Raw genomic sequence first — 19,067 nt, forward strand, 5'->3', positions numbered from 1 at the left:
AACCCGCCCCCCTTCAATAAAAGCTGCCACATGCACGCACGGTGCAGCTCAGGGCTCCACCAGTGCGCCCTCGCCTCTCCAGATGGGTTAAGCGACTGAAAGAAAAAAAAAAAAAAAAATAAAAATAAAAATACAAATAAAAACCACACAGACCGGATGGGTGCAAACTTCTGGCTGGTCCAAACTTCGCGGCTCAGCCCGGTATGATCGTTTCCAACTCCAGCCTCGGCTGCGCGCACTGTCCCCGGGGCGGAGCCGGCGGCGGCGGCGGCGGCGGCGCCACGGAGCCGACGGTAACGGACGCGTACGGAGAGCTGTCCGGAGCTTTGCCTGCTCAGTCCCTGAGCCCGACCGGACACCTGGTGGTGGCGGTGTGCCTCGGCTTCATCGGCACCCTCGGCCTCCTCAGCAACTTCCTGGTGCTCACGCTGTTCTGCCGGTACCGGGCTCTGCGCACGCCCATGAACCTGCTCCTGGTCAGCATCTCGGCCAGCGACCTGCTGGTGAGCGCGCTGGGCACCCCGTTCAGCTTCGCCGCCAGCACGCAGGGGCGGTGGCTGATCGGACGGACCGGCTGCGTCTGGTACGGCTTTGTCAACGCGTGTTTGGGTAAGCAGGCGCTTTCTGTGTCGTGTTTGTCTGTTTTCACGATCTGCATGAAGCCAAGAACAGCAAATCCTTCCCAGATGGTTTCATCTGGAATGAAATCTTGACACGTGCCAGCGACCTTTTCACCTCTTAGGGGAGAAAAAGAAATGGAATATAGATTTTTCGTCACCTCTAATTTTCTAACGCCAGGTAGGTAGTGACTTTTCATCTTATAATCTAAACGGGGGAAATGGACCAATATGTTTCAGTTAAACATCTGCACTTTTTTTCCCTTCTTGCCATAAGAACGTGCTCATCCCTCTCCTGCAGCTAAATTCACTCAAACCATAAGATGATTAAAATCCTGTACACTCGTTTAATTCTGCGGTTAATTTCAATTAAAATCCCATTAGGTTGTGATGGTGGAAATTGCTGCTCGCTGCCGATTATGTTCAGCTTTGCTAAACTTGCAAACTGAATTTCCCTCGGGGATATAAATCTTAATAGGATCTAACGTGTCATAATTCAGATGGAGACCCAGATGTGACAATGCATTTCAGAGGAAGCAGGAGAGATGAACACGAAGAGGAAAATATCATAAGACAGGGAAGAAAGCATCTCTGATCCCATTACATAATAAATCCGCTCTGCACTGGATCCTTGGAGGTTGGGTCTGGTGTTGTGTTGTCAGTGAAGGAGGGTGCGGGTCAAACCTTTGACCTTTCAGTTTCAGGATAATCACTCCAATCAATGGATTGATGGATTCTAACGCCCCTCCTGCTCAGAACTGATGGGATCCTAATTCAGTCATGGGAGATGTTGATTAGGGGTGATCTTGCTGTGTTTGTGGTCTCATTGCTCTTCAGGAATTATGTGATTGAGAGCAATTGTAAGCGTCTAATTAGTGAGGCCAGGTCATTCTCTAGCTCTGCTACCTTCAGTTCCACTCTTGTTGCTCTTAAAGTTGCTGTTTTCTCTTTGGAGTCTGGACCTGTGCTCAGCTTGTTTTCACTTAAAGTAAAGTAAAGCAGGTGAAAGTGTTGCTGCTCTTAAATCGGTATTTTGCTAATTGCTGCTCTTACTTTAGCTGCTTTCTCTTTGGGAGTCTGGACTCGTGGTGAGGAGTTGTTCAGCACTGCAGGTGTTTGGTGAATTAGAGGTCTTTACTCTTAAATCTCTCGTGCTTGGATGCTGTTTTTCTTCTATCCCTCATCAAACTGAATAATTCTGACAAAATATCTCCAGAGCTCACAACAGAGCCAACTTTCCAATTAAGCCAAAGCTTCAGAGACTTCTGCAGTTTATATTTGCCGCTTTGCCATGACCTGAGAACTTGCACCATTAATTTTTTACACTTTTTCCTCTGTGATGAGAATTTAGGAGCAGCTGGAGAAAAAACAAGCAACAACCAACATCATCTGAATTGATCGCCACAAGATCAAATGCTCAGAGCTGAAATAGAGCTGACTTGGAGGCTTTATCCACTTGGACTGGGCTGATCACTGGCTCTCAAGGACAACTGGAACAGAGAGCTGAATCCTCCAGCATCAACGTTTTATGTGAGAGATTGATGGCAGTTTATTGAGAACTGGTCAAATAGTGATGGTGAAAAAAAAAGGGGGGGGGGGGGCAGTACAGCCGAGTTTAAAAGAGAGCAGAAATAACCTTTATGGTCAAAGTATTTCACATTGTGTTCTGACTGGTGGAGCACTTGGAGACATTAGCAGGAAAAGTGTGTCAGAAATAAGAGTTTATTTAAAAAAAAAATAATAATTCAGAGCAAACAGAAAAGATAGTCATCATCATCTGCTCTGTGAGGGAATTACTTCTCGGAAAGGAGAGCATTGTTGGATGAGACTGAACTCTGAGTTCACAGCAGATTGTGTTTTAAGGAGATGTTTCTTGAATTGCGTTGCCTCTTCAGAATACATGTTTAGCTGCTGTCTCTTTGTGCGAAGAGTATTCAATTTGTGCAATTCTTTTTTCTTTTTTTTTTGTATGCAAGTGGCTTCCCGGCATGTTTCTGTTGATAAAGAGCCCAAAGTAAAGCCGGGCTTCTCTCTCCTCACTGACTGGCCGGTATTCCAAATCTTGACATCTCTGCAAAGCCAAAGACACTTATCCTCCAACGGTGCCCAACTGCACCACTTCAGTCCGCATTTACTAATTTAAAAACTGAAATTACAGGACTCAAAAAGACCCCCCCCCCAAAAAAAATTGGTGTGTCAAAAAGAGTAGGAAAACACATTATTGTGATAACAGACACAGGCTGAGGTTGGAGGGGCTGAAAGGGAAAACCGAGATGGAATCCGCTCTGTTTCTTAATGAGACACTGTCCACCTCTGCTGCAATTACCCAGACAGAGCTATTGTACCATGCAGGCTTGTAATCAAGCCTCATCGGGTCACTCTCACTGCAATAAGATCTAGTTTTTCCTCCTCTTTTCATACTCTCTCTTCCTTCCTGTTGTCCCTTTTGTCAGGCTGCAATCTCCACACAGCAGGGGTCAACAGGTGCAGGATATTGCTCTGGTATTTCGTGGACTCACAATAAATCCAGTAATTATCAGAAATATTCGTCGACGAAATTGTTTTTTCTCTTGCCCAATTACTTTGCTGAGGCAGTGACAGTTTTCCTAGTTTGATGAGTCAATCAGAAACCTTGCTATGCTTCGACATGGTCAACAGTTAACCCTTCTTCTGAGGAAATCCAGCTGTGGAAGTCAGGTTTCACTAATCCCCTTAAACTGATCAGGAGGGCATATATGACTTTGTAGAAATTAGGTTACTCCCAAGAGCCACCAGCAACAGGATTACCGATATTAATGCACCTGCACACGCTGAAACTGCGTTGGAGCTTGTACTGTGTTGTCACCTTTTGAAGGAACAAATGATTTAATCTGGCACAAGTGCTTTAGCTTCAATTGGCATCAGTTCGATCTGGAACAAGACTGCGTAGAAAGAGGAGGAACAAGAGGGAGTGAGGGGGAGATAGAAAGCAACAGAGTGAGAGGGTAATACAGATGGATGAAGACGGAGAGACGAGATAAAGAAAACGAGGAAGAGGAAGTACATGAGAAATGGTGAAAGTTTATTAGCTTCTTTGCTGACTCAGGACCCCGAGACAGCCGGGTTATTCATTTTCCCCTTAAATCCATTCCACACCACGGGGAGAAGCGAAGACGAATCGGGCCTCAGGTGAAAAACCCTTTAAAAGGCGTGCTGGGGAATCATGTTTGAATCAAAGCCAACACCGGGATAAGGATTTACTCCCCAAATCCCCCGGCAGGCTCAGAGTCAGGTTGTTCAGTCATTACAAAGCAGGAATGGAGAAATAGTTGGTGCGGAAGTATCAGAAGATTCATACTGAAAGAATCAACCGTAGTAAGGCGGAGGGACCAGTGCTTTTTTTTTTTTTTTGTTTTGTTTACCCATGATTACATAAATTTTTAATAATCTCACCACAATTAGTTTTTTCGTTTTTGCAATCCGGACATAACAATTATTGAAGTGAATAATGTTTGCCTTTGGTCATGAACAGCTAATTTAAAATACACTTTAGATAGGACTCTAGGCGACGCTCGTCTGGTTCTGCTCCCAAACTATTTACTCGTCTGATCACATTGGTGCTTTTTAAATAATTTATCTGTCAGGAAAGAAAACACAACATTGAGGCCAGACTAATCAATATATGTTGCGTTAATAATGGATCAAATGACTCCGGTTTGAAAGATGAACTTTTCAAGAGTTAACTCCAACATCTTCCCTCTTCTGGGCTTCCTTCGCCTCTTTTGGCTTGTTGGTTTTCTTTTTGGTTTCCATCAGCGGGTTTAGGCTGTAGGGCTGGTGCTTGATGTGTAAAAAGACAATTACACATCGACGCACTAATGTAATGTTGGATATTCAGCTTGTTCCGCTGCGTCTCGATAGCCAAAAACCTTTTTAGCTCATAGACCATCGGTCTTTACAAATCAATACAATCTGACACGACAAAGATCTTGCTGGGATTGAACCATAAATAATTTTCAGGTTTGAAGTGCGTGTGCACTCTTTTCATCAACGTTATTGAGGCTTCTTAGCCAAGCAATTTACACGTACTTGGCTTTAAACCTCCTGTCACAGGCTACTTAACAAAGGAGGGCTCTTCCCTTCATCTGTTGTTTCATTGAGATTGTTTTTTTGGGATAAAGAGACAATTTTAACAAGAGAACCCCCAGATTACAGCCGAGTGAAGCGCCTGCAATCAACGTAAACTTATTGAGCGGGCACACCAAATTTCTGTTTTTTTTTCTTAATATCACTTTAAGTATCGTATTGTGTATTTGAAAAAACAACATTCCTTGACATATCATCTGTGGAAGTCATAAGTGCATCGGTGATGGATACAAGGAGCCCTCTTCAAACAATTTGCACATTTATATCCAGTCTGCAGGCACAGAAACACCAATTTATTTCCATTATTTGGAAGATGTGCCGCAGCAGCTTTCATTATCCATCATGTTGCAGTGATTGTGTAATCAAATTTGCCGGTCTTGGTCGACTCACCATAATGGAGCTTAAGTGCCCCCAAACCAGCACTTTAGCTCATATGTGCTGATTAGCTCTGATTTAAGATTTCAGCAACAGTTTATTCCAACAACTCACGTTCATCCATCCAGTTTTAGCACGTGGAAGACGCCTGCCTCTGTTTCTGTGTGTGTTAGCTCAGCGCGAACAAAGCAATGGATGTTGTGACACAGCTAGCAGAGCTCACGGTTCACTCCAGTCATGGCACAGAAAATAAACCAGAAGAAGGGCATTCCTGTTTTACTTCATATAAAACTGTAAAAACAGTTAATGCAGGGTAAGGGAGGACCTTTTAAACAGCAAACCCATTGAAAGCACTTTACGTAAGACATTAAAGGCATTAGGAAAATAAATAAAACAAAGAAAGATGCAAACAAACAAAAAAACTAATGAAAATGAAAATGCACTGGGATACAAATCAAACAGATAGAACGTCAGGAATAATCAGTGATCAAAATAAAGGTATTTGCAGTCCTACAATTCAAAATGCACTTTCAATAACACAATTTTGGGAAAAGTTAACCGTCTCCAAATGTTCGTCTGAAGCAAAACCGTTCTTTTAGGGCAAATTTAAGGAGTAATCTTCAAATGTGCAAAACAAAAATGAAAAGTTACAAATATGTTTCTGATGTTTCAGACTTGGTTGAGTTGATGATGAATGTTTGAAATGTTTGTTTCTGAATCGTTGAAAAGGAGGTCTGGAATAAGGGTTAGTGCTGCATGTTGCTCTGAAATGAGACTGTTCCCCTGTGGCATCTACGCAGTTGCAGTTTGTTAGCACAGAAAACATCAGATGAACTTCACTGTTGTCCGTCGGCAGTCTGAGAATCCGTCCTCGATCAAAACGAGCACATTTATTTCAAATGCAGCCTCCTCATTATGTTGGAAGAAAACAGATGCTCCAATTTTCCAAAAATTGGATGACCCATTCACGTTTAGATTATTTATTTATCAAACCACATCAATCCATAAATGAAAAACATTTTCTGAAACCTGCAATTGTAACAAATGAAAAGGTTTCACATCTCTTGAAATCGGGCTTTCAAACTGCAGTCAAGCTTCAACGACTAACGTTTCCCTTAAAGAGGCTAGTTCTTCAGTTCCTTCGTGGCGATCTAAGCTAGCTAGCTAAATCTAAGCAAAATTTCTTCACACACCCACTGACTACCTGTTTTGTCCCCCCCCCCTCCTCAGGCATCGTCTCCCTCATATCCCTCGCCGTTCTCTCCTACGAGCGCTACTGCACCATGATGGCGCCCACTGTAGCCGATGGCAGAGACTTCCGCACGGCGTTGGGAGGGATCTGCTTCTCCTGGCTCTACTCTGCAGCCTGGACCGTTCCTCCGCTGCTTGGATGGAGCAAGTACGGCCCCGAAGGCCCCGGCACCACCTGCTCGGTCGACTGGAAGACCCAGACGCCAAACAACATCTCCTACATCGTCTGCCTGTTCACCTTCTGCCTGGTCCTGCCGTTCAGCGTCATCCTCTATTCCTACGGCAAGCTGCTGTATGCCATCAGACAGGTGCGATCCTGCTCATGTTTCATGATTGAGTTCATCTTTGACTTGCAAAGCCTAAAAAACGTCTAGATGGATACGATCCAGCAGATCTGAGGTATGACACCAAACATCTCCTAAATTCCCCAATCAGGTTCGACGTCTCAACAACGTGGTCTATTTAAACTGCCAACGCCGGTTTGTTCTCCCGTCTGCTGCTTTAAGCTCTTGCCCATTGCTGAGGATCTTTAGGCCAAACAGGCGCGATGGGACTTTTCCCAGAAGTGTCTGAAACCATTTCCTCTACACACGGACATAATTTACACGTTGATGAAGGGACAGTAAGCTCAGCAGAGGCTGAGACATGACCTGCTTTTTGAATGACGGCAGTAATTTGCATCCAGATGTTGCTGCTAAACCGGCAAAGTACAGTTAAGCTTCTGTCACAGTTTGTTTTAAAACTTTCACGGCAGCAACTATGTGAAGTTTTTGAGATGCAAATCACATTTCAAGAAGCGTTTTGTGTTTAGAAATGTGATTTTTCATTTTCCCTCATCATGAACGAAACGCTTGCCTGTTTGCTTTGTAGCAGAAAGTTTTATTTTTTGTTGTGAGAGACAAAAAGAAACAGAACAAGTAGCCAAAGCTAAGCAGAAACTGAAGCCACTAAAAATACGTTAATTAGGACTTGGGCCTTCAGTCATTTTGTATTAGGATTCAAGGAAGAAAAAAAAGAGAGAGAAAGAAAAGTCACAGTGAGGTTACAGCTTATGAAAATTTTATACTCAGTTAATCTGCCAATTATTTTCTCATTTAATTTACTAATTGTTTGGTCTATGAAATGTTAAGAGATAGCGAAAAATGCCATCACAAAAGCAGCACATTTAAGCAGCTCGAGCTAGAAAATGTCAGACCTTTATTTGAAATCGTCAAAACTGCTCTAGTTCACTCGCCTTTATTTATCAAGATGCTCTTTAGATTTCATTTATGTTTCTGTGCACGGCACCAACAGCTGAAACGCGCAGCTACGCCTTATTGAGCGCTTAGTGAGCAACAAAGAATGCAGTGAATGGAAATTGACCAGCTGGATTTAAAACCTCCCGGTGTAAAATCTTCTTTCGCACTATCTGGACTTGTTGACTTTGCGTTGACAAAATCTCTTTCTGCCTTTAGTGTCGGTGAAGCTGGATTGTTTTTACGCTGCTGCCTGATTTGAAATGCAGCCCCTCCACCTTGTTCCCATCGAAGCTAATGACATTGACCCCGGGGCATGTTGTTGTGGGGCAGATCTCTGGGGTCGCACTTGCATTAGCTGATTGGTGTCTGCAGCTCTATGCTTCACCTTTACTAGCTCTTTCAGCTGTTGCTTGTCAACCACCTGACTAAACTTCTTTTCACTGTCACATTTCACTATAGCCACAGCGGCTTGCTGCTGCGTGTCTCTCCACCAACACCACGACCCCACGACCCTGTTCTCATGTGGATGTGCTGAGGATCACTGTGTACAGATCCGTTTCTGATGAACCGGGACCTCAATCAGACCGGGTCCATACTATAATCAGTCTACAAGGGTAGAGTCTCATGAGTGGGGGATTTGAAAGTCCTCAACATCAGCTCTAATCACAGCATCTACCGCCCCCCTGGGAGGAGATAGTTTAAGAGTTAAACTATTAGGTGAACAAAAATTGTTGAGGATTTTGGAGAGCGATGAGTGCTGGGAAAGTTTAGAAGAGTCCATCCAGGCAGCTAAAAATAATCATCAGGAACAGGAGTGGAGAGTGGCACAGAGGTCCAGTGGTACAGGCCCTGACGGTGGGCTTTGTGACTCTCCACTGAGGCGCCACGTTGAGCCTCACAGCTGCACACCTTTGCACCCGCTGTCAGCTAAAAAAAACGCCTTCTGTAATTACCTGTATGTCTTTCCATGTGTGCTCAAGCAACGATGGCACAGAGAGCACGCCTTCATATTGTTTCAGGCAGTGTGGGTGTGAAAATGACCTGAGGAGGAGTTTGTATTCTGCCATTACGCTCAAATTACACACAGCAGGTTTTGAAAATTGGCAATGATATTTTTAGATTCATGTGAGAAGCTCTTCAACAGATTGTTAAGTGGCACATAGTTAATTATATAAACGAAGTGAAATTGAAGCGGTCATTTAAGTGGATAAGAATATGGAAGCAGGTAAAGCTCGGTTGGGCTACCAGTTTTTTAGACACAGCGTTTCCAAAAATCTGCCTGTATATTTGTGTGTTTGTGTGTATCTGAACACGACATGTATGCAAGTGTGACTGCTCGCATTTTCCATGATGCTGAAACGTTCTGATCATACATTATCTGTTTCCCAGCTTGAGTGACTCGTAATTAGACTTGCCTCATTGTTCAGTTGTGCGTCATACGCCTTCCTTTAACTTTGTGTGGGATGTTTGAATGTGTAAGTGGTTTTGAACCGAGCTCTCTGTTTGTCTCAGCGGATCCTCGGTGTTGGTGCGTTCATGCCGTTTGCACAAGGATTTCATTTGCCACACCATTTGCTGGTTCATGTGCCATGCCTCTGTGGGTTTCTGCCATGCCTGCAAGCGCATCTAACTTTTCTTTCTTTTTCTCCGTGTAGTTGCAGTTGTTGCATTTGGGAATTATAGCATAATTGCATGAAACCATGATAAACAGAAAGTGAAAGATTGAAACTTCCTCAATAATGCAAAAAGGGGTTCACCAGAAGAAAGTGGCAAATGTGTTAGGGTTTTTTGTTTTTTTTTATTTTCCCATTTCCAAATCCACACTTGACTTGTTGTGTGTGGGCAATCTGAAAACTCAGACGTGTTCCTTTTTTTATCGCTATCTGTAAAAATGAGTAAGTGATTTGTTTGCTATTAATAACAACATAACTTTTACACCATTTAGGACTGAAATGAAAATGAGAATGTGGCTCAGTACTTTTTTTTTTAGCTCATTATCTACTCATGTCACTCACGGCGTACCTCAGGGATCAAATCTTGGCCTCTATACTGTCATCAAACTTGAAAAAGTTCAGAAGCACTAAACAAACTAAATTTCTTTGGTAATGAAACTGAACATTGTAATTCATACTTACAAATATAAATTGTGTTTTCATATTTATGCACATGGCACAGTGGTTAGCACTCTCATCTGTGGCGTTTACATGCCTGTACGTGAATGAATGAATGAATGAGGGAAGATTCCCAGAGGTGTGACTGTGAGCATGCATATTTTTTTATCTCTTTTTATTTGGAAACCTCTACCCCGAACAAAAGCTGTGTTTGTCCCACAGGTTGGGTTAGGGTTTTCATTTTTGTTACTGCGTGCGACGAATTTTAGCAATGCACATAATTCCTAGCTGATAGAATACAGTTTAATTAAACTATCATCCAAATTACCAAACTGATAAGAGATTCAGCTCATTAAAGCAGACGTGTTGACAGAATCTGAGAACAAGAATATCGTAGATAACAACTTCACTTTATGAACTCATAATCACTCCAATCACATTCATGCAGCAGCTTTGATGAGCTTCTTCTGTAATCTAATGTTGTGTGAAGATCTTTGGTTAGTTAATTAACCACAACGAAACACAACTTTATGTAAAGAGACAAGATAAAATGCTCAAGGTGACTGAGATTGGCATCCTGCAGAGACTCTTAAATTCTGCTTGCCGTAAATATGCAGGCTGGTGCGTTTGGGTTTGTATGAGTTGTATCTCAGATGTCTATAGGTGTAACTTTACCTAAAGGTCGGATAATCCCTTGTTCATGCAACATGCTTTTTTCTTCTTTGCAGGCCAAACAAACACAGACGTATGACACTTTAAACTGATCTCAGGGGTTTTGAAGGTTGTCATTAAATACTGCCTGCACAGTAAGAAACTGAGAGTTGAGTTTTTCTCTCTCTTTATTCAATTTATTTGACATTCATCCTTTTTTTATTGTTATTACCATTCTTAGCATTAATATTTTAGCAGGAATGTACATTCAGATGCAGTTGTGCATGCATCTGCATATTTCTGTTTGAACAATGGGAATTGCTTCTCTTTTCATATCACGCCTACTATAGCTCTTACTTGCATGAGCGATTGCAGCTGCATCTCATTTTTTAACACAATAGCTGCAGCATTGTTTCTTCTGCTCCATGACAGCCTTCTATATAGACTTTAATCTAAAAAGTAAATGGTAAATGAACCATTGTTTTGCATTAATAGTAAAAAAAGTCAGTCCATAAAACGTGATGTATCCTTATGAATTGATGACTTCAGCACCAGCTGTTGTGTTTCTTCCTGACTTGTTGTCCATTCTCGTGTTTTTCTAAAAAGAAGCAGCAGCAGCTTTATCTTGTAGTCCTTCTTCTCTGGTGTTAAGTGACTTGACTTTTATTGGCAAGACATGCAGGTTTTTTTTCTTGTGTTCGTCTCTGGGGACTCTGTCTCTTTCCTCTGTAAAGTTTGTTGTACTTTCAAACTTTAGGACAGTCGTCTCCTCTGTCCTTTACGTCAGCATGATGGACAATCAGGCTGTAGACTTATTGCACCTATTCAGGTCACATCAGTGATGCACCAGCTGCTTTTAAAATATGATTTTGTTTTGGATGACCGGACTTTGACAAATGTTTTCACTTCTCATTTTAAAGAACCAATCAAACTGCACCTGAAAGAATAAAAAAAAAATTGTTGACAACAGTCTGCCTCATATTGAAACATCTGTTTTAAGATGACAAAGACTGATGTCACTCTTATATCTGACATTGAATATTGAGCTAATTTATCTTAGAACTTTTGGCCCAAGGTAACAGAATTTGCATACTTCTCCCACTAAAGCGCCATAATGAGTTCATAATATCACTCCAAGTTTAGAAACATCTTTTGAGCTAAGCTAAGTTAATCACCTGCTGTGTCCTGCTTGATATTTACCAGACAGACGTAAAACTGCTGTATTCCTGGAGCTGCACCACACTTTAAAATTCATATCCTCAAAACATGTAGGATTTTTAAGCATATTTTCTGTTACTCTTTAGAATTCTTCTGATGATTTATAGTATTTGCAAAAAAGGCTATGGTGTAATTGCTTTTGCTCTAAAATGCCTAATTGTTGCTTTCATTTTCTGCATTTTCTTCTTGCTGCCCTCACTGCTGTCTGGCAGAAGATATGATGGAGCGTGTCCTTGATCATGTGAAAGTGTTCGCTCCATGCTCCTGACCTGAAACTGTCTCGTGTCGGAACATGTTATAATATTTGCCACACCCTTCGTTCTCTGGCGCTAAGAATGACTCCAGGCTGTCGAGGTCTGAGATACCGACCACATCTCGCTGACTTTAGGAGTGAGATGGTGCAGTAAGCCCACAGTAACACGGACACGGCGGTTTGTTCCTGTAAAGCTGGCGGCTCACAGACCTTCTGGAGAAGATGGCAGCTCCTCTCGCACTTTGGCAGGATTGTCGGGGCATTGCAAACGTTAATTGGCCCGACTCGAGGTTTTAGCTCCATAAATACTGCTGAACATTTTTCAGAGTATACACTATAATAGTTGGATGACAATGTCTTGACTAATTTTCCAGGCAGTGTGAATCATATGGAAATAAAATTGCACGCGATGTTACAGCCAGCGACTTTCACAAGAGAAGAGTCCAATTTAAGCAAAATGAGATTGCCCATAAGTAACCCGTCTGATTCTATCAGCCCTTATTTTAGTTCATCTACTTTAAGATAACATCCCCGTTAGCATGAATTTCTACAAATCTATGAATGCAGTGTTAGTGTTGGTGATTGTGTGAGTTTAAAAGTCAGTTCAGCCTTTGAGGCGCATGATGATGAAAATTTAGATTTAGATTTATGAATACACTTGCTGTTCTATCGTTCCTGCTGTCCGCTCCTTGAATTTTATTGGTACGGCGGTATTTCTCATGATTTCTGATGGAGCTCCTTATTTTTTGTGTAGTCATACAAAGCAACTAAATTCTGTCGTCAGATTAAGAAAAAGTATATTATTGTTGCGTATTTTGTTCTCAATGTGTTGGTGCCAGTTGTTTTCTGAAACACTGAACCGAACTCAGAGAGGCGAATTATATGTTGTGATGGAAACGCATCATCCTCCCTTACGATGTGGCACTCAGGAATTTTTCTCCTAGTTATACTCCATTTGTCAAATTGGAGCAATTTTGAGACTGGTTTGTGTTTGTGTGATCCTAGTCAGCACCAGTGCAGATTCACAGTCAAAGGGTTTGATTTGGCGCCGGTTGAATTATAGTAAACTGTCCGGGAATAATCTCAGAGGATCTCGGAGTAGATATAGGGTGGTGCTGTTGGACAAGAAGAGTCATTGGAAAAGTTTTCTTACTGGCTCCCTGACAGGCTTTTTGGATTGTTCAGAGCCAGAACCTATTATCTCTGTCCTCAGGCTATTCGTCATTGTCTTCAGCACAGTATGGTGTATATTTTTAGCGGTTTTTCAGGTAACTACAGGCTGTCCAGCTACGAAAGCAAAACACTGACGCAGGTTCATTGCTGATGGGGAGAAAAAAAAGTAACTATCTGTGATATCATCATATTGTTATGGAAAGTAATACTTTTGTTTTCTTCATTTTTTTTTTTTTTATTATAGTTTAATTTTTAAAAATGAAATGATTTTTATGTTTCATCGTATTTTATCTCAAGTAATTTCAAGTAAAAAATTTGGTAATACTTCTAACATAAGCTAATTTTTTGGCAGGAAAAATAGCTGGCAACAGCTCAAATTCTCCAGAATAGTTTTGGTTGATTGACAGTCCAAAACCAAAATATATTCAGTAAACAAATTTTACAATATCCAATCAGTTTAAATAAGTTTTCAGATTATTTGCATATTGATGAATTCTTTTTCTGCAGACTAGGAGCACAGAGCATGTGTTATCGTTTTGTGTGCACTTTCATAGCAGAGTATTGTTTATGAACTGGCTCCAGAACGCATTGACAGAGAAGAAATAGGTTTCAACAAACTGATTACCTGCACAGACGTAGTTTATTTCCTCCTGTCTTTGATATATTGTCTCAGGTCCGCAGTGTGAGCTCGGTGGTGACCCGCCGCAGGGAGCAGCGGGTGCTGGTGATGGTCGTCGTCATGGTGGTGTGCTACCTGGTCTGCTGGCTGCCGTACGGGGTCGCCGCTCTGCTCTCGACCTTTGGGCCCCGTGGCTTATTAACTCCGGAGGCGAGCATCACGCCGTCGCTGCTGGCCAAGTTCTCCACTGTCGTCAACCCCTTTATCTATATATTCATGAACAAGCAGGTGAGACGTTCTTGTCTTCCTGTCTTCTTTTTTCTTCTGCCACCATATGGCCGCCTCTCTGCTGTGTGTTAATGAGTTTCCTGCTTGTTTACCCAAGTTAGCACATTTAGGATGAGAGAAATGACCTCTGTGTATAAATACATCCACTATATCATGTTTCTTACATCTAATTAGATGGCGGTTACACACAAACACTCACACACAGTCATGTTTTGATTGTGACGACTGATCAGACCAAATTAGTTTGTGTAGCGTGCACTTGCTGGGGTCTGGAGAATTGTGTGAATAGCTTATCGTAGCTAACACTCATGCAGCTGCCTGAAACACCTGCTCAGTGGGGGACAGATGTCTCAAGGATCCACAAATACTGGCTTACAAACTCTATCAGTGATGCCAAACTTTATACATTCTGGCATTGGATCAGCAGGAGCTTGACAACAATAACAGCACGTCAAAGTTTATTAACACCGTTGCCACTATACAAGAAATGTCTTCCTTGGCTGGCAAGCAGCTGCATTTATTGTATAATTTAGGCGTAATTAACATGTTGTGTAGTTGAAAACACATGCAGGTGTGGATGTATGGATGCTTCACATGGAAACATTTTAAAGGAGCCATAAGTCGAAGTTAGCATCGGCAGCTGTCGATATGCCAGTTTGGACTCTAAACGTCAAAGTAAGACCTTTATTCTTCCACTAAAGCTAGCATGCTAACCAGCTATCTCCAAAACTGACCGAAACACCCACGTTATGTCTTAATGTAAACGCAACAATGCTTGGAAAGACGGGGAAGTAAACTATTACTAAGGGGAAAAAAAAAAAAAAAAAACTTTCAAAAAGTTCTTCATTCAGTTCGTGTATATCAGGTTGAAAGCCCACGTCGTGTGTTATGAAGCAGATCAAATATTTCTAGATATTTTCTGAAAGCCCAAACTAATTGTAGTTTGAGGCAGCAGTTCTCTGTCATATAATCTAAATATCTTTGTCATAGAAACAGTTATGAATAACAAGATCATCGTTTGAGCATCTGGCTAGTACTTGAAGCTATATGGCATTCACATTTGGGGTGATTTGGTGTCGATACAAGCAAGTTCCCGCCCACCGTGAGGTGGTCATCACTTTCATTCAAGGACGCAGCACACAAAGAAGAAAACTAAGACGTAAGAGGAACTAGAGGATGTAATCTAGCTGATCCTGCTGGCCTTCATGCAGCCAGCAGAAAAAAACTTCAGTGTTCTTTGTGAAGTATTAAAACATCGATCATTTAAGCCGTCATTAGTGGATTAGTATAATAACCGTGAACACATACAAGGACACCTTCTGCTTACTGCTTTGTCAATTCGTCGTGCTGGAACCTCTTTATCTCTGAATGTAAAACAAAATGTCGCTATTTTTATACTTCAAACCTCTTTTTCCTTTAGTTGCACAGAGGATGTCAGCCGACTTCATCTGAAAAAGCATAAAGTTTTGTGCTTAAAGCTCACATGGCTGCTCTTTAAAAAGGGGAAGGGAAAGCAGCAGAAGGGTATCAAACTTGGTTTTAGATGTAGTTTTCATAAAACAAAAACCTCCCAGAACTCTTTCTTATGGAGTCAAACAACTTTCAAACTGAGCTAATTTCATCTGGTTAAACAGCCAAAACTGCAGGAACTAGACTGTTTCAAAATAAGCTTTTGGTAAGAGATCTTGTGAAAACCCATTTTTCTCTTCTTGCCCCTTACGTCATGTAAATGTATTGATGTACGCTCTATTCATACCGTAGAGTCATATTTGAATCGATCTGTCTGGTGGTGATTTGGATGGGATCCATTCAACCTCTGCAGCTTGTGTAGCACCAAATGCTGTATGAAAAAAAAAACACCCATGATTCAAAAGGCTCAAAATGCAAAGTAGAGAGGATGGAATGAGTCAGGATGGAAGCATGGCAGCAGGGAAGGAATAAAAGGACAGGAGTCATTATGAGAGGACAGACAAAGATGATGGCAGGTGAAAGGAGCAAAAGAAAGAAAATGTCAGAATGTCAGCAGGAGAGGGCGAAGAAACCAGGAACAGATGGCAGGAAAAGCAAATTTGGGGATTGATGGAGGAGGGATGTGTAAAGGAAAAAGCAGAAATCGAGTAAAAGTGGTAACGACTGAAGAAAAAAAAAAAAAAAAGCACAGACAGATGAAAGACGGGCAGGAAAAAGAAAGGGGACTGATGGGAGGACGGAATTAGTTTTTTTTTTTTTTTTTGAATCTACAAAAGCTAAAGTAGCTTTGATTTTGATTATCATGTGATGCTGCTATCAGGGAGCGGCACTCTGTGGCAGTGACCTTTCCTTCTTCTCTCAAATATTCACACTCTCTTTTTATCTGTTTCCACCTCCGTCTGTCTCCTGGGTCTTTTTTTTTTTTTTTTTTTTTTTTGGACTGGATGTCTGTCACTTTTGAGCTTGTGAGACATTTAATTCACTTTGATGGCTGACTTGTTCCGACAGCAGTGCGTCTTGTAGGTTTTTCAGGGGCTTGCATGTGTGTGTGTGATGATTAAGCGGCTAAATGAACTTTCAGGGCCGCCAGATAAACGCCCCGGAGGCCATGCTGTGTGGCGCTTTCAGTCTTCAGTTCCTCCCAGCCCATAACTACTGAAGCAGTGTGTTGAGGCGAGTTGAAGACTTCAAGCGCTGTGCAGATTCACGCCCTGGACTTTCCTGCATTAGACCTCAAATGGTTTGTAAAAGTAAAATATTGCATCATTGAATTGTTCGATCATTTAACTACTTTGTGACTATGTTCATGAGGGTGTGACAGAAATCAGGAAACATTAAATAACTACACATACTTAAGTGGAGTTAAAGAACTACTTCCATTTCATGCTACCTGATATTTCAGTTACTTTCCTTCAGTAAAATCTTCCAAATGAAATTTGCCCCTCTCTGACTGCAGCCTTTAGTTTATTTGAAGAATTTTCAAAAACGTCTTGGAAAAAAAAGACAAAAAAAACAAAAACAAAGAGCAAAGCATTTCAAGCACTTCTTCTTTTACTTGGCTTCATGAAGCTCAAATTTAAATGCGCTGAGTAAACATCCCACTTGTTTCTGCTGTTATCTCCCTTTTTTTTAATAAATCAGCCTCCCTTGTTTCTGAGGAAGTATTGACAAGAATGATTTTTCTGCACCTGAACCAGGGTTATTGCTCCCCTGACACCTCTGCTCCTCCTGTTCTTTATTGTTTGGGCTTTGTGGCTGAGACAAAGCCTGTATAATAACACACAGTCAGTGTGACATGAACACTTTGTCTTCAGTAAACAGAAGCAACGGTGTGCATTCACAGCCGCATTTGGAATATCTGTTACAGCAGCTATTATTACATCTTCCCTTTTCCAATATACCAATTTTTCTCCTTCAGCTGAGACAAAAAGCTTTTTTTTCCCCTTTTCTAAAGAATTCCTAAAGTTTGTGTGAGATTAAAAAATTTATTATGTATGCACATATTATTACACACAGGCACACGCAGGTGACGGTTTGTGCACTCCTGAAACTCAAAGATCCAATCTGTGCTTGATTTTATCTGTAATCCCTCATGACGCCAGCTCGCCATTTTTTCCTCCATCCCTCCATTTGTTTGTTTTTTGTTAACGTCAGACATCTTTCTCCTTCACACCTCCCAGCCCCTCGGCTTCCTTTGGGCTTTTGCTCTTAAACTAACATCTTTCAGCCCTCCCACAGATCATTACATTTGGATGTAAGACACCGGAAGAGAGCTACTTTTGAAAGCTGCACAATCTCCACGGGGTAACAAAATTAATTGGCTCCTATATGAAGAATTGTCAGTCTGCTGCTGAAATATCTTGGTCAAAAAAAAAACACCACACACTGCTCTCATTAGTCGGCTAATTGGCTGGTTGGCTCTGACTCACTGTGATGATGTAACAAGTCGTACGGAGGCGCCATGTTTCGTGCAGCGGCCCTGTTGGCTTTGCGGCGCCCTGGGGAAATGTAGTAGACTTTAAGTATACGTGTGGAACTGGAGAGTATACTAAGTACACTACGTTTATCCAGGGGAGCGGCTGAACTCCTGACCACAGAGGACCGAGACACCTGCACGGCTCAACTGGGTCCAAATGTGTATTTCTGTATTTGTCAAAATAAACTTTACCATCACAAGAACTGTATATGTAACATTTTCATACATTACAGCTACTGTTATTATAATATACATTTTTCAGGGGGGCCTCTGTCTTAGCTGACGGATGTTTGGAGTCATCATTCAGAACTCGAGGCTACATCTCCCACACAGATCTCTCGTTGGCTGTCTTAATGGAAGATACTCTTAAGTGAATCCAATTAATGATCATCATCTCTGTTCACTTGTTGTGACTCTCCTGGTTCGTTTTTGGTATTGTCAGTATTACTACAGTGCTAATAATTATAAATTCTGTGTGCAGTTCTACAGGTGTTTCAGGGCATTTGTCAGCTGCTCCACCCCCCAACGAGGATCTACCTTAAAGACATTTTCACGGCCAACCAAGACGCTCCGCACCGTCCGCCAGGAGAAGGACCTTCCCGTATCCGTTCTGGCCCCCTCCTCGGCCTTGCCCACGCCAAACTCCATCAATGCATCCTCACAGGGAGCCAATCACACACCTCCGTCGCTATCAAATCAAGGCCGCCCTGCTCCCCACCAGTCCCCCACTGCCAAACCTAAACTGATCCTGGTGGCTCACTACAGGGAATAAGAACAGAAGAGCCGAGACAACAGGAGCTGGGACACCAAGGCCTCCAATTAAAGAGGCAAATCCTCTTAATAGTAGAAAAAAAAAAGAGTGAGCACAAAGTGAGCCCAGTGGGAGTCTTAAATACAAGCTGGAACTTTTTTTAAATTTCAGAGCATGTTATCGTTGTTCTGAGCAGTCGGCCACATGGATACGCACAAAATGCCAGACTCATCCTGACTACCAGCACCACTGTATACAAAGCAGAAGGAAGATACGAAGACGAGCGGCGAAGAAAAGTGTAATGCTTCGTGCTAGCATGACAGATTCCTGCTTTCCGAATGCGATTTGTAACCACTTCCACTGTGTTCAAAGGGCACAAATGTTGAATTAAAGCTCAACTGACCTCTGCCCAAAGTTTTTTGGAAAAAAAAAATAAAATAAAAAAAGTGGC

At 41.9% G+C, this 19,067-nt stretch overlaps 1 protein-coding gene across 1 annotated transcript; it reads left to right on the plus strand.

Moving 5' to 3' along the window:
• The first annotated feature begins 203 nt into the window (after positions 1–203).
• On the plus strand, positions 204–18,637 carry tmtopsb (teleost multiple tissue opsin b). The gene is made up of 4 exons (XM_029529335.1): positions 204–609; positions 6,348–6,676; positions 13,686–13,919; positions 18,347–18,637. Exons 1-4 carry the CDS (start codon positions 204–206, stop codon positions 18,635–18,637), a joined length of 1,260 nt encoding a protein of 419 aa, XP_029385195.1.
• Positions 18,638–19,067: the final 430 nt, after the last annotated feature.

Source organism: Echeneis naucrates, chromosome 20 (assembly GCF_900963305.1).
Source record: "Echeneis naucrates chromosome 20, fEcheNa1.1, whole genome shotgun sequence".
Classification (NCBI taxonomy): domain Eukaryota; kingdom Metazoa; phylum Chordata; class Actinopteri; order Carangiformes; family Echeneidae; genus Echeneis; species Echeneis naucrates.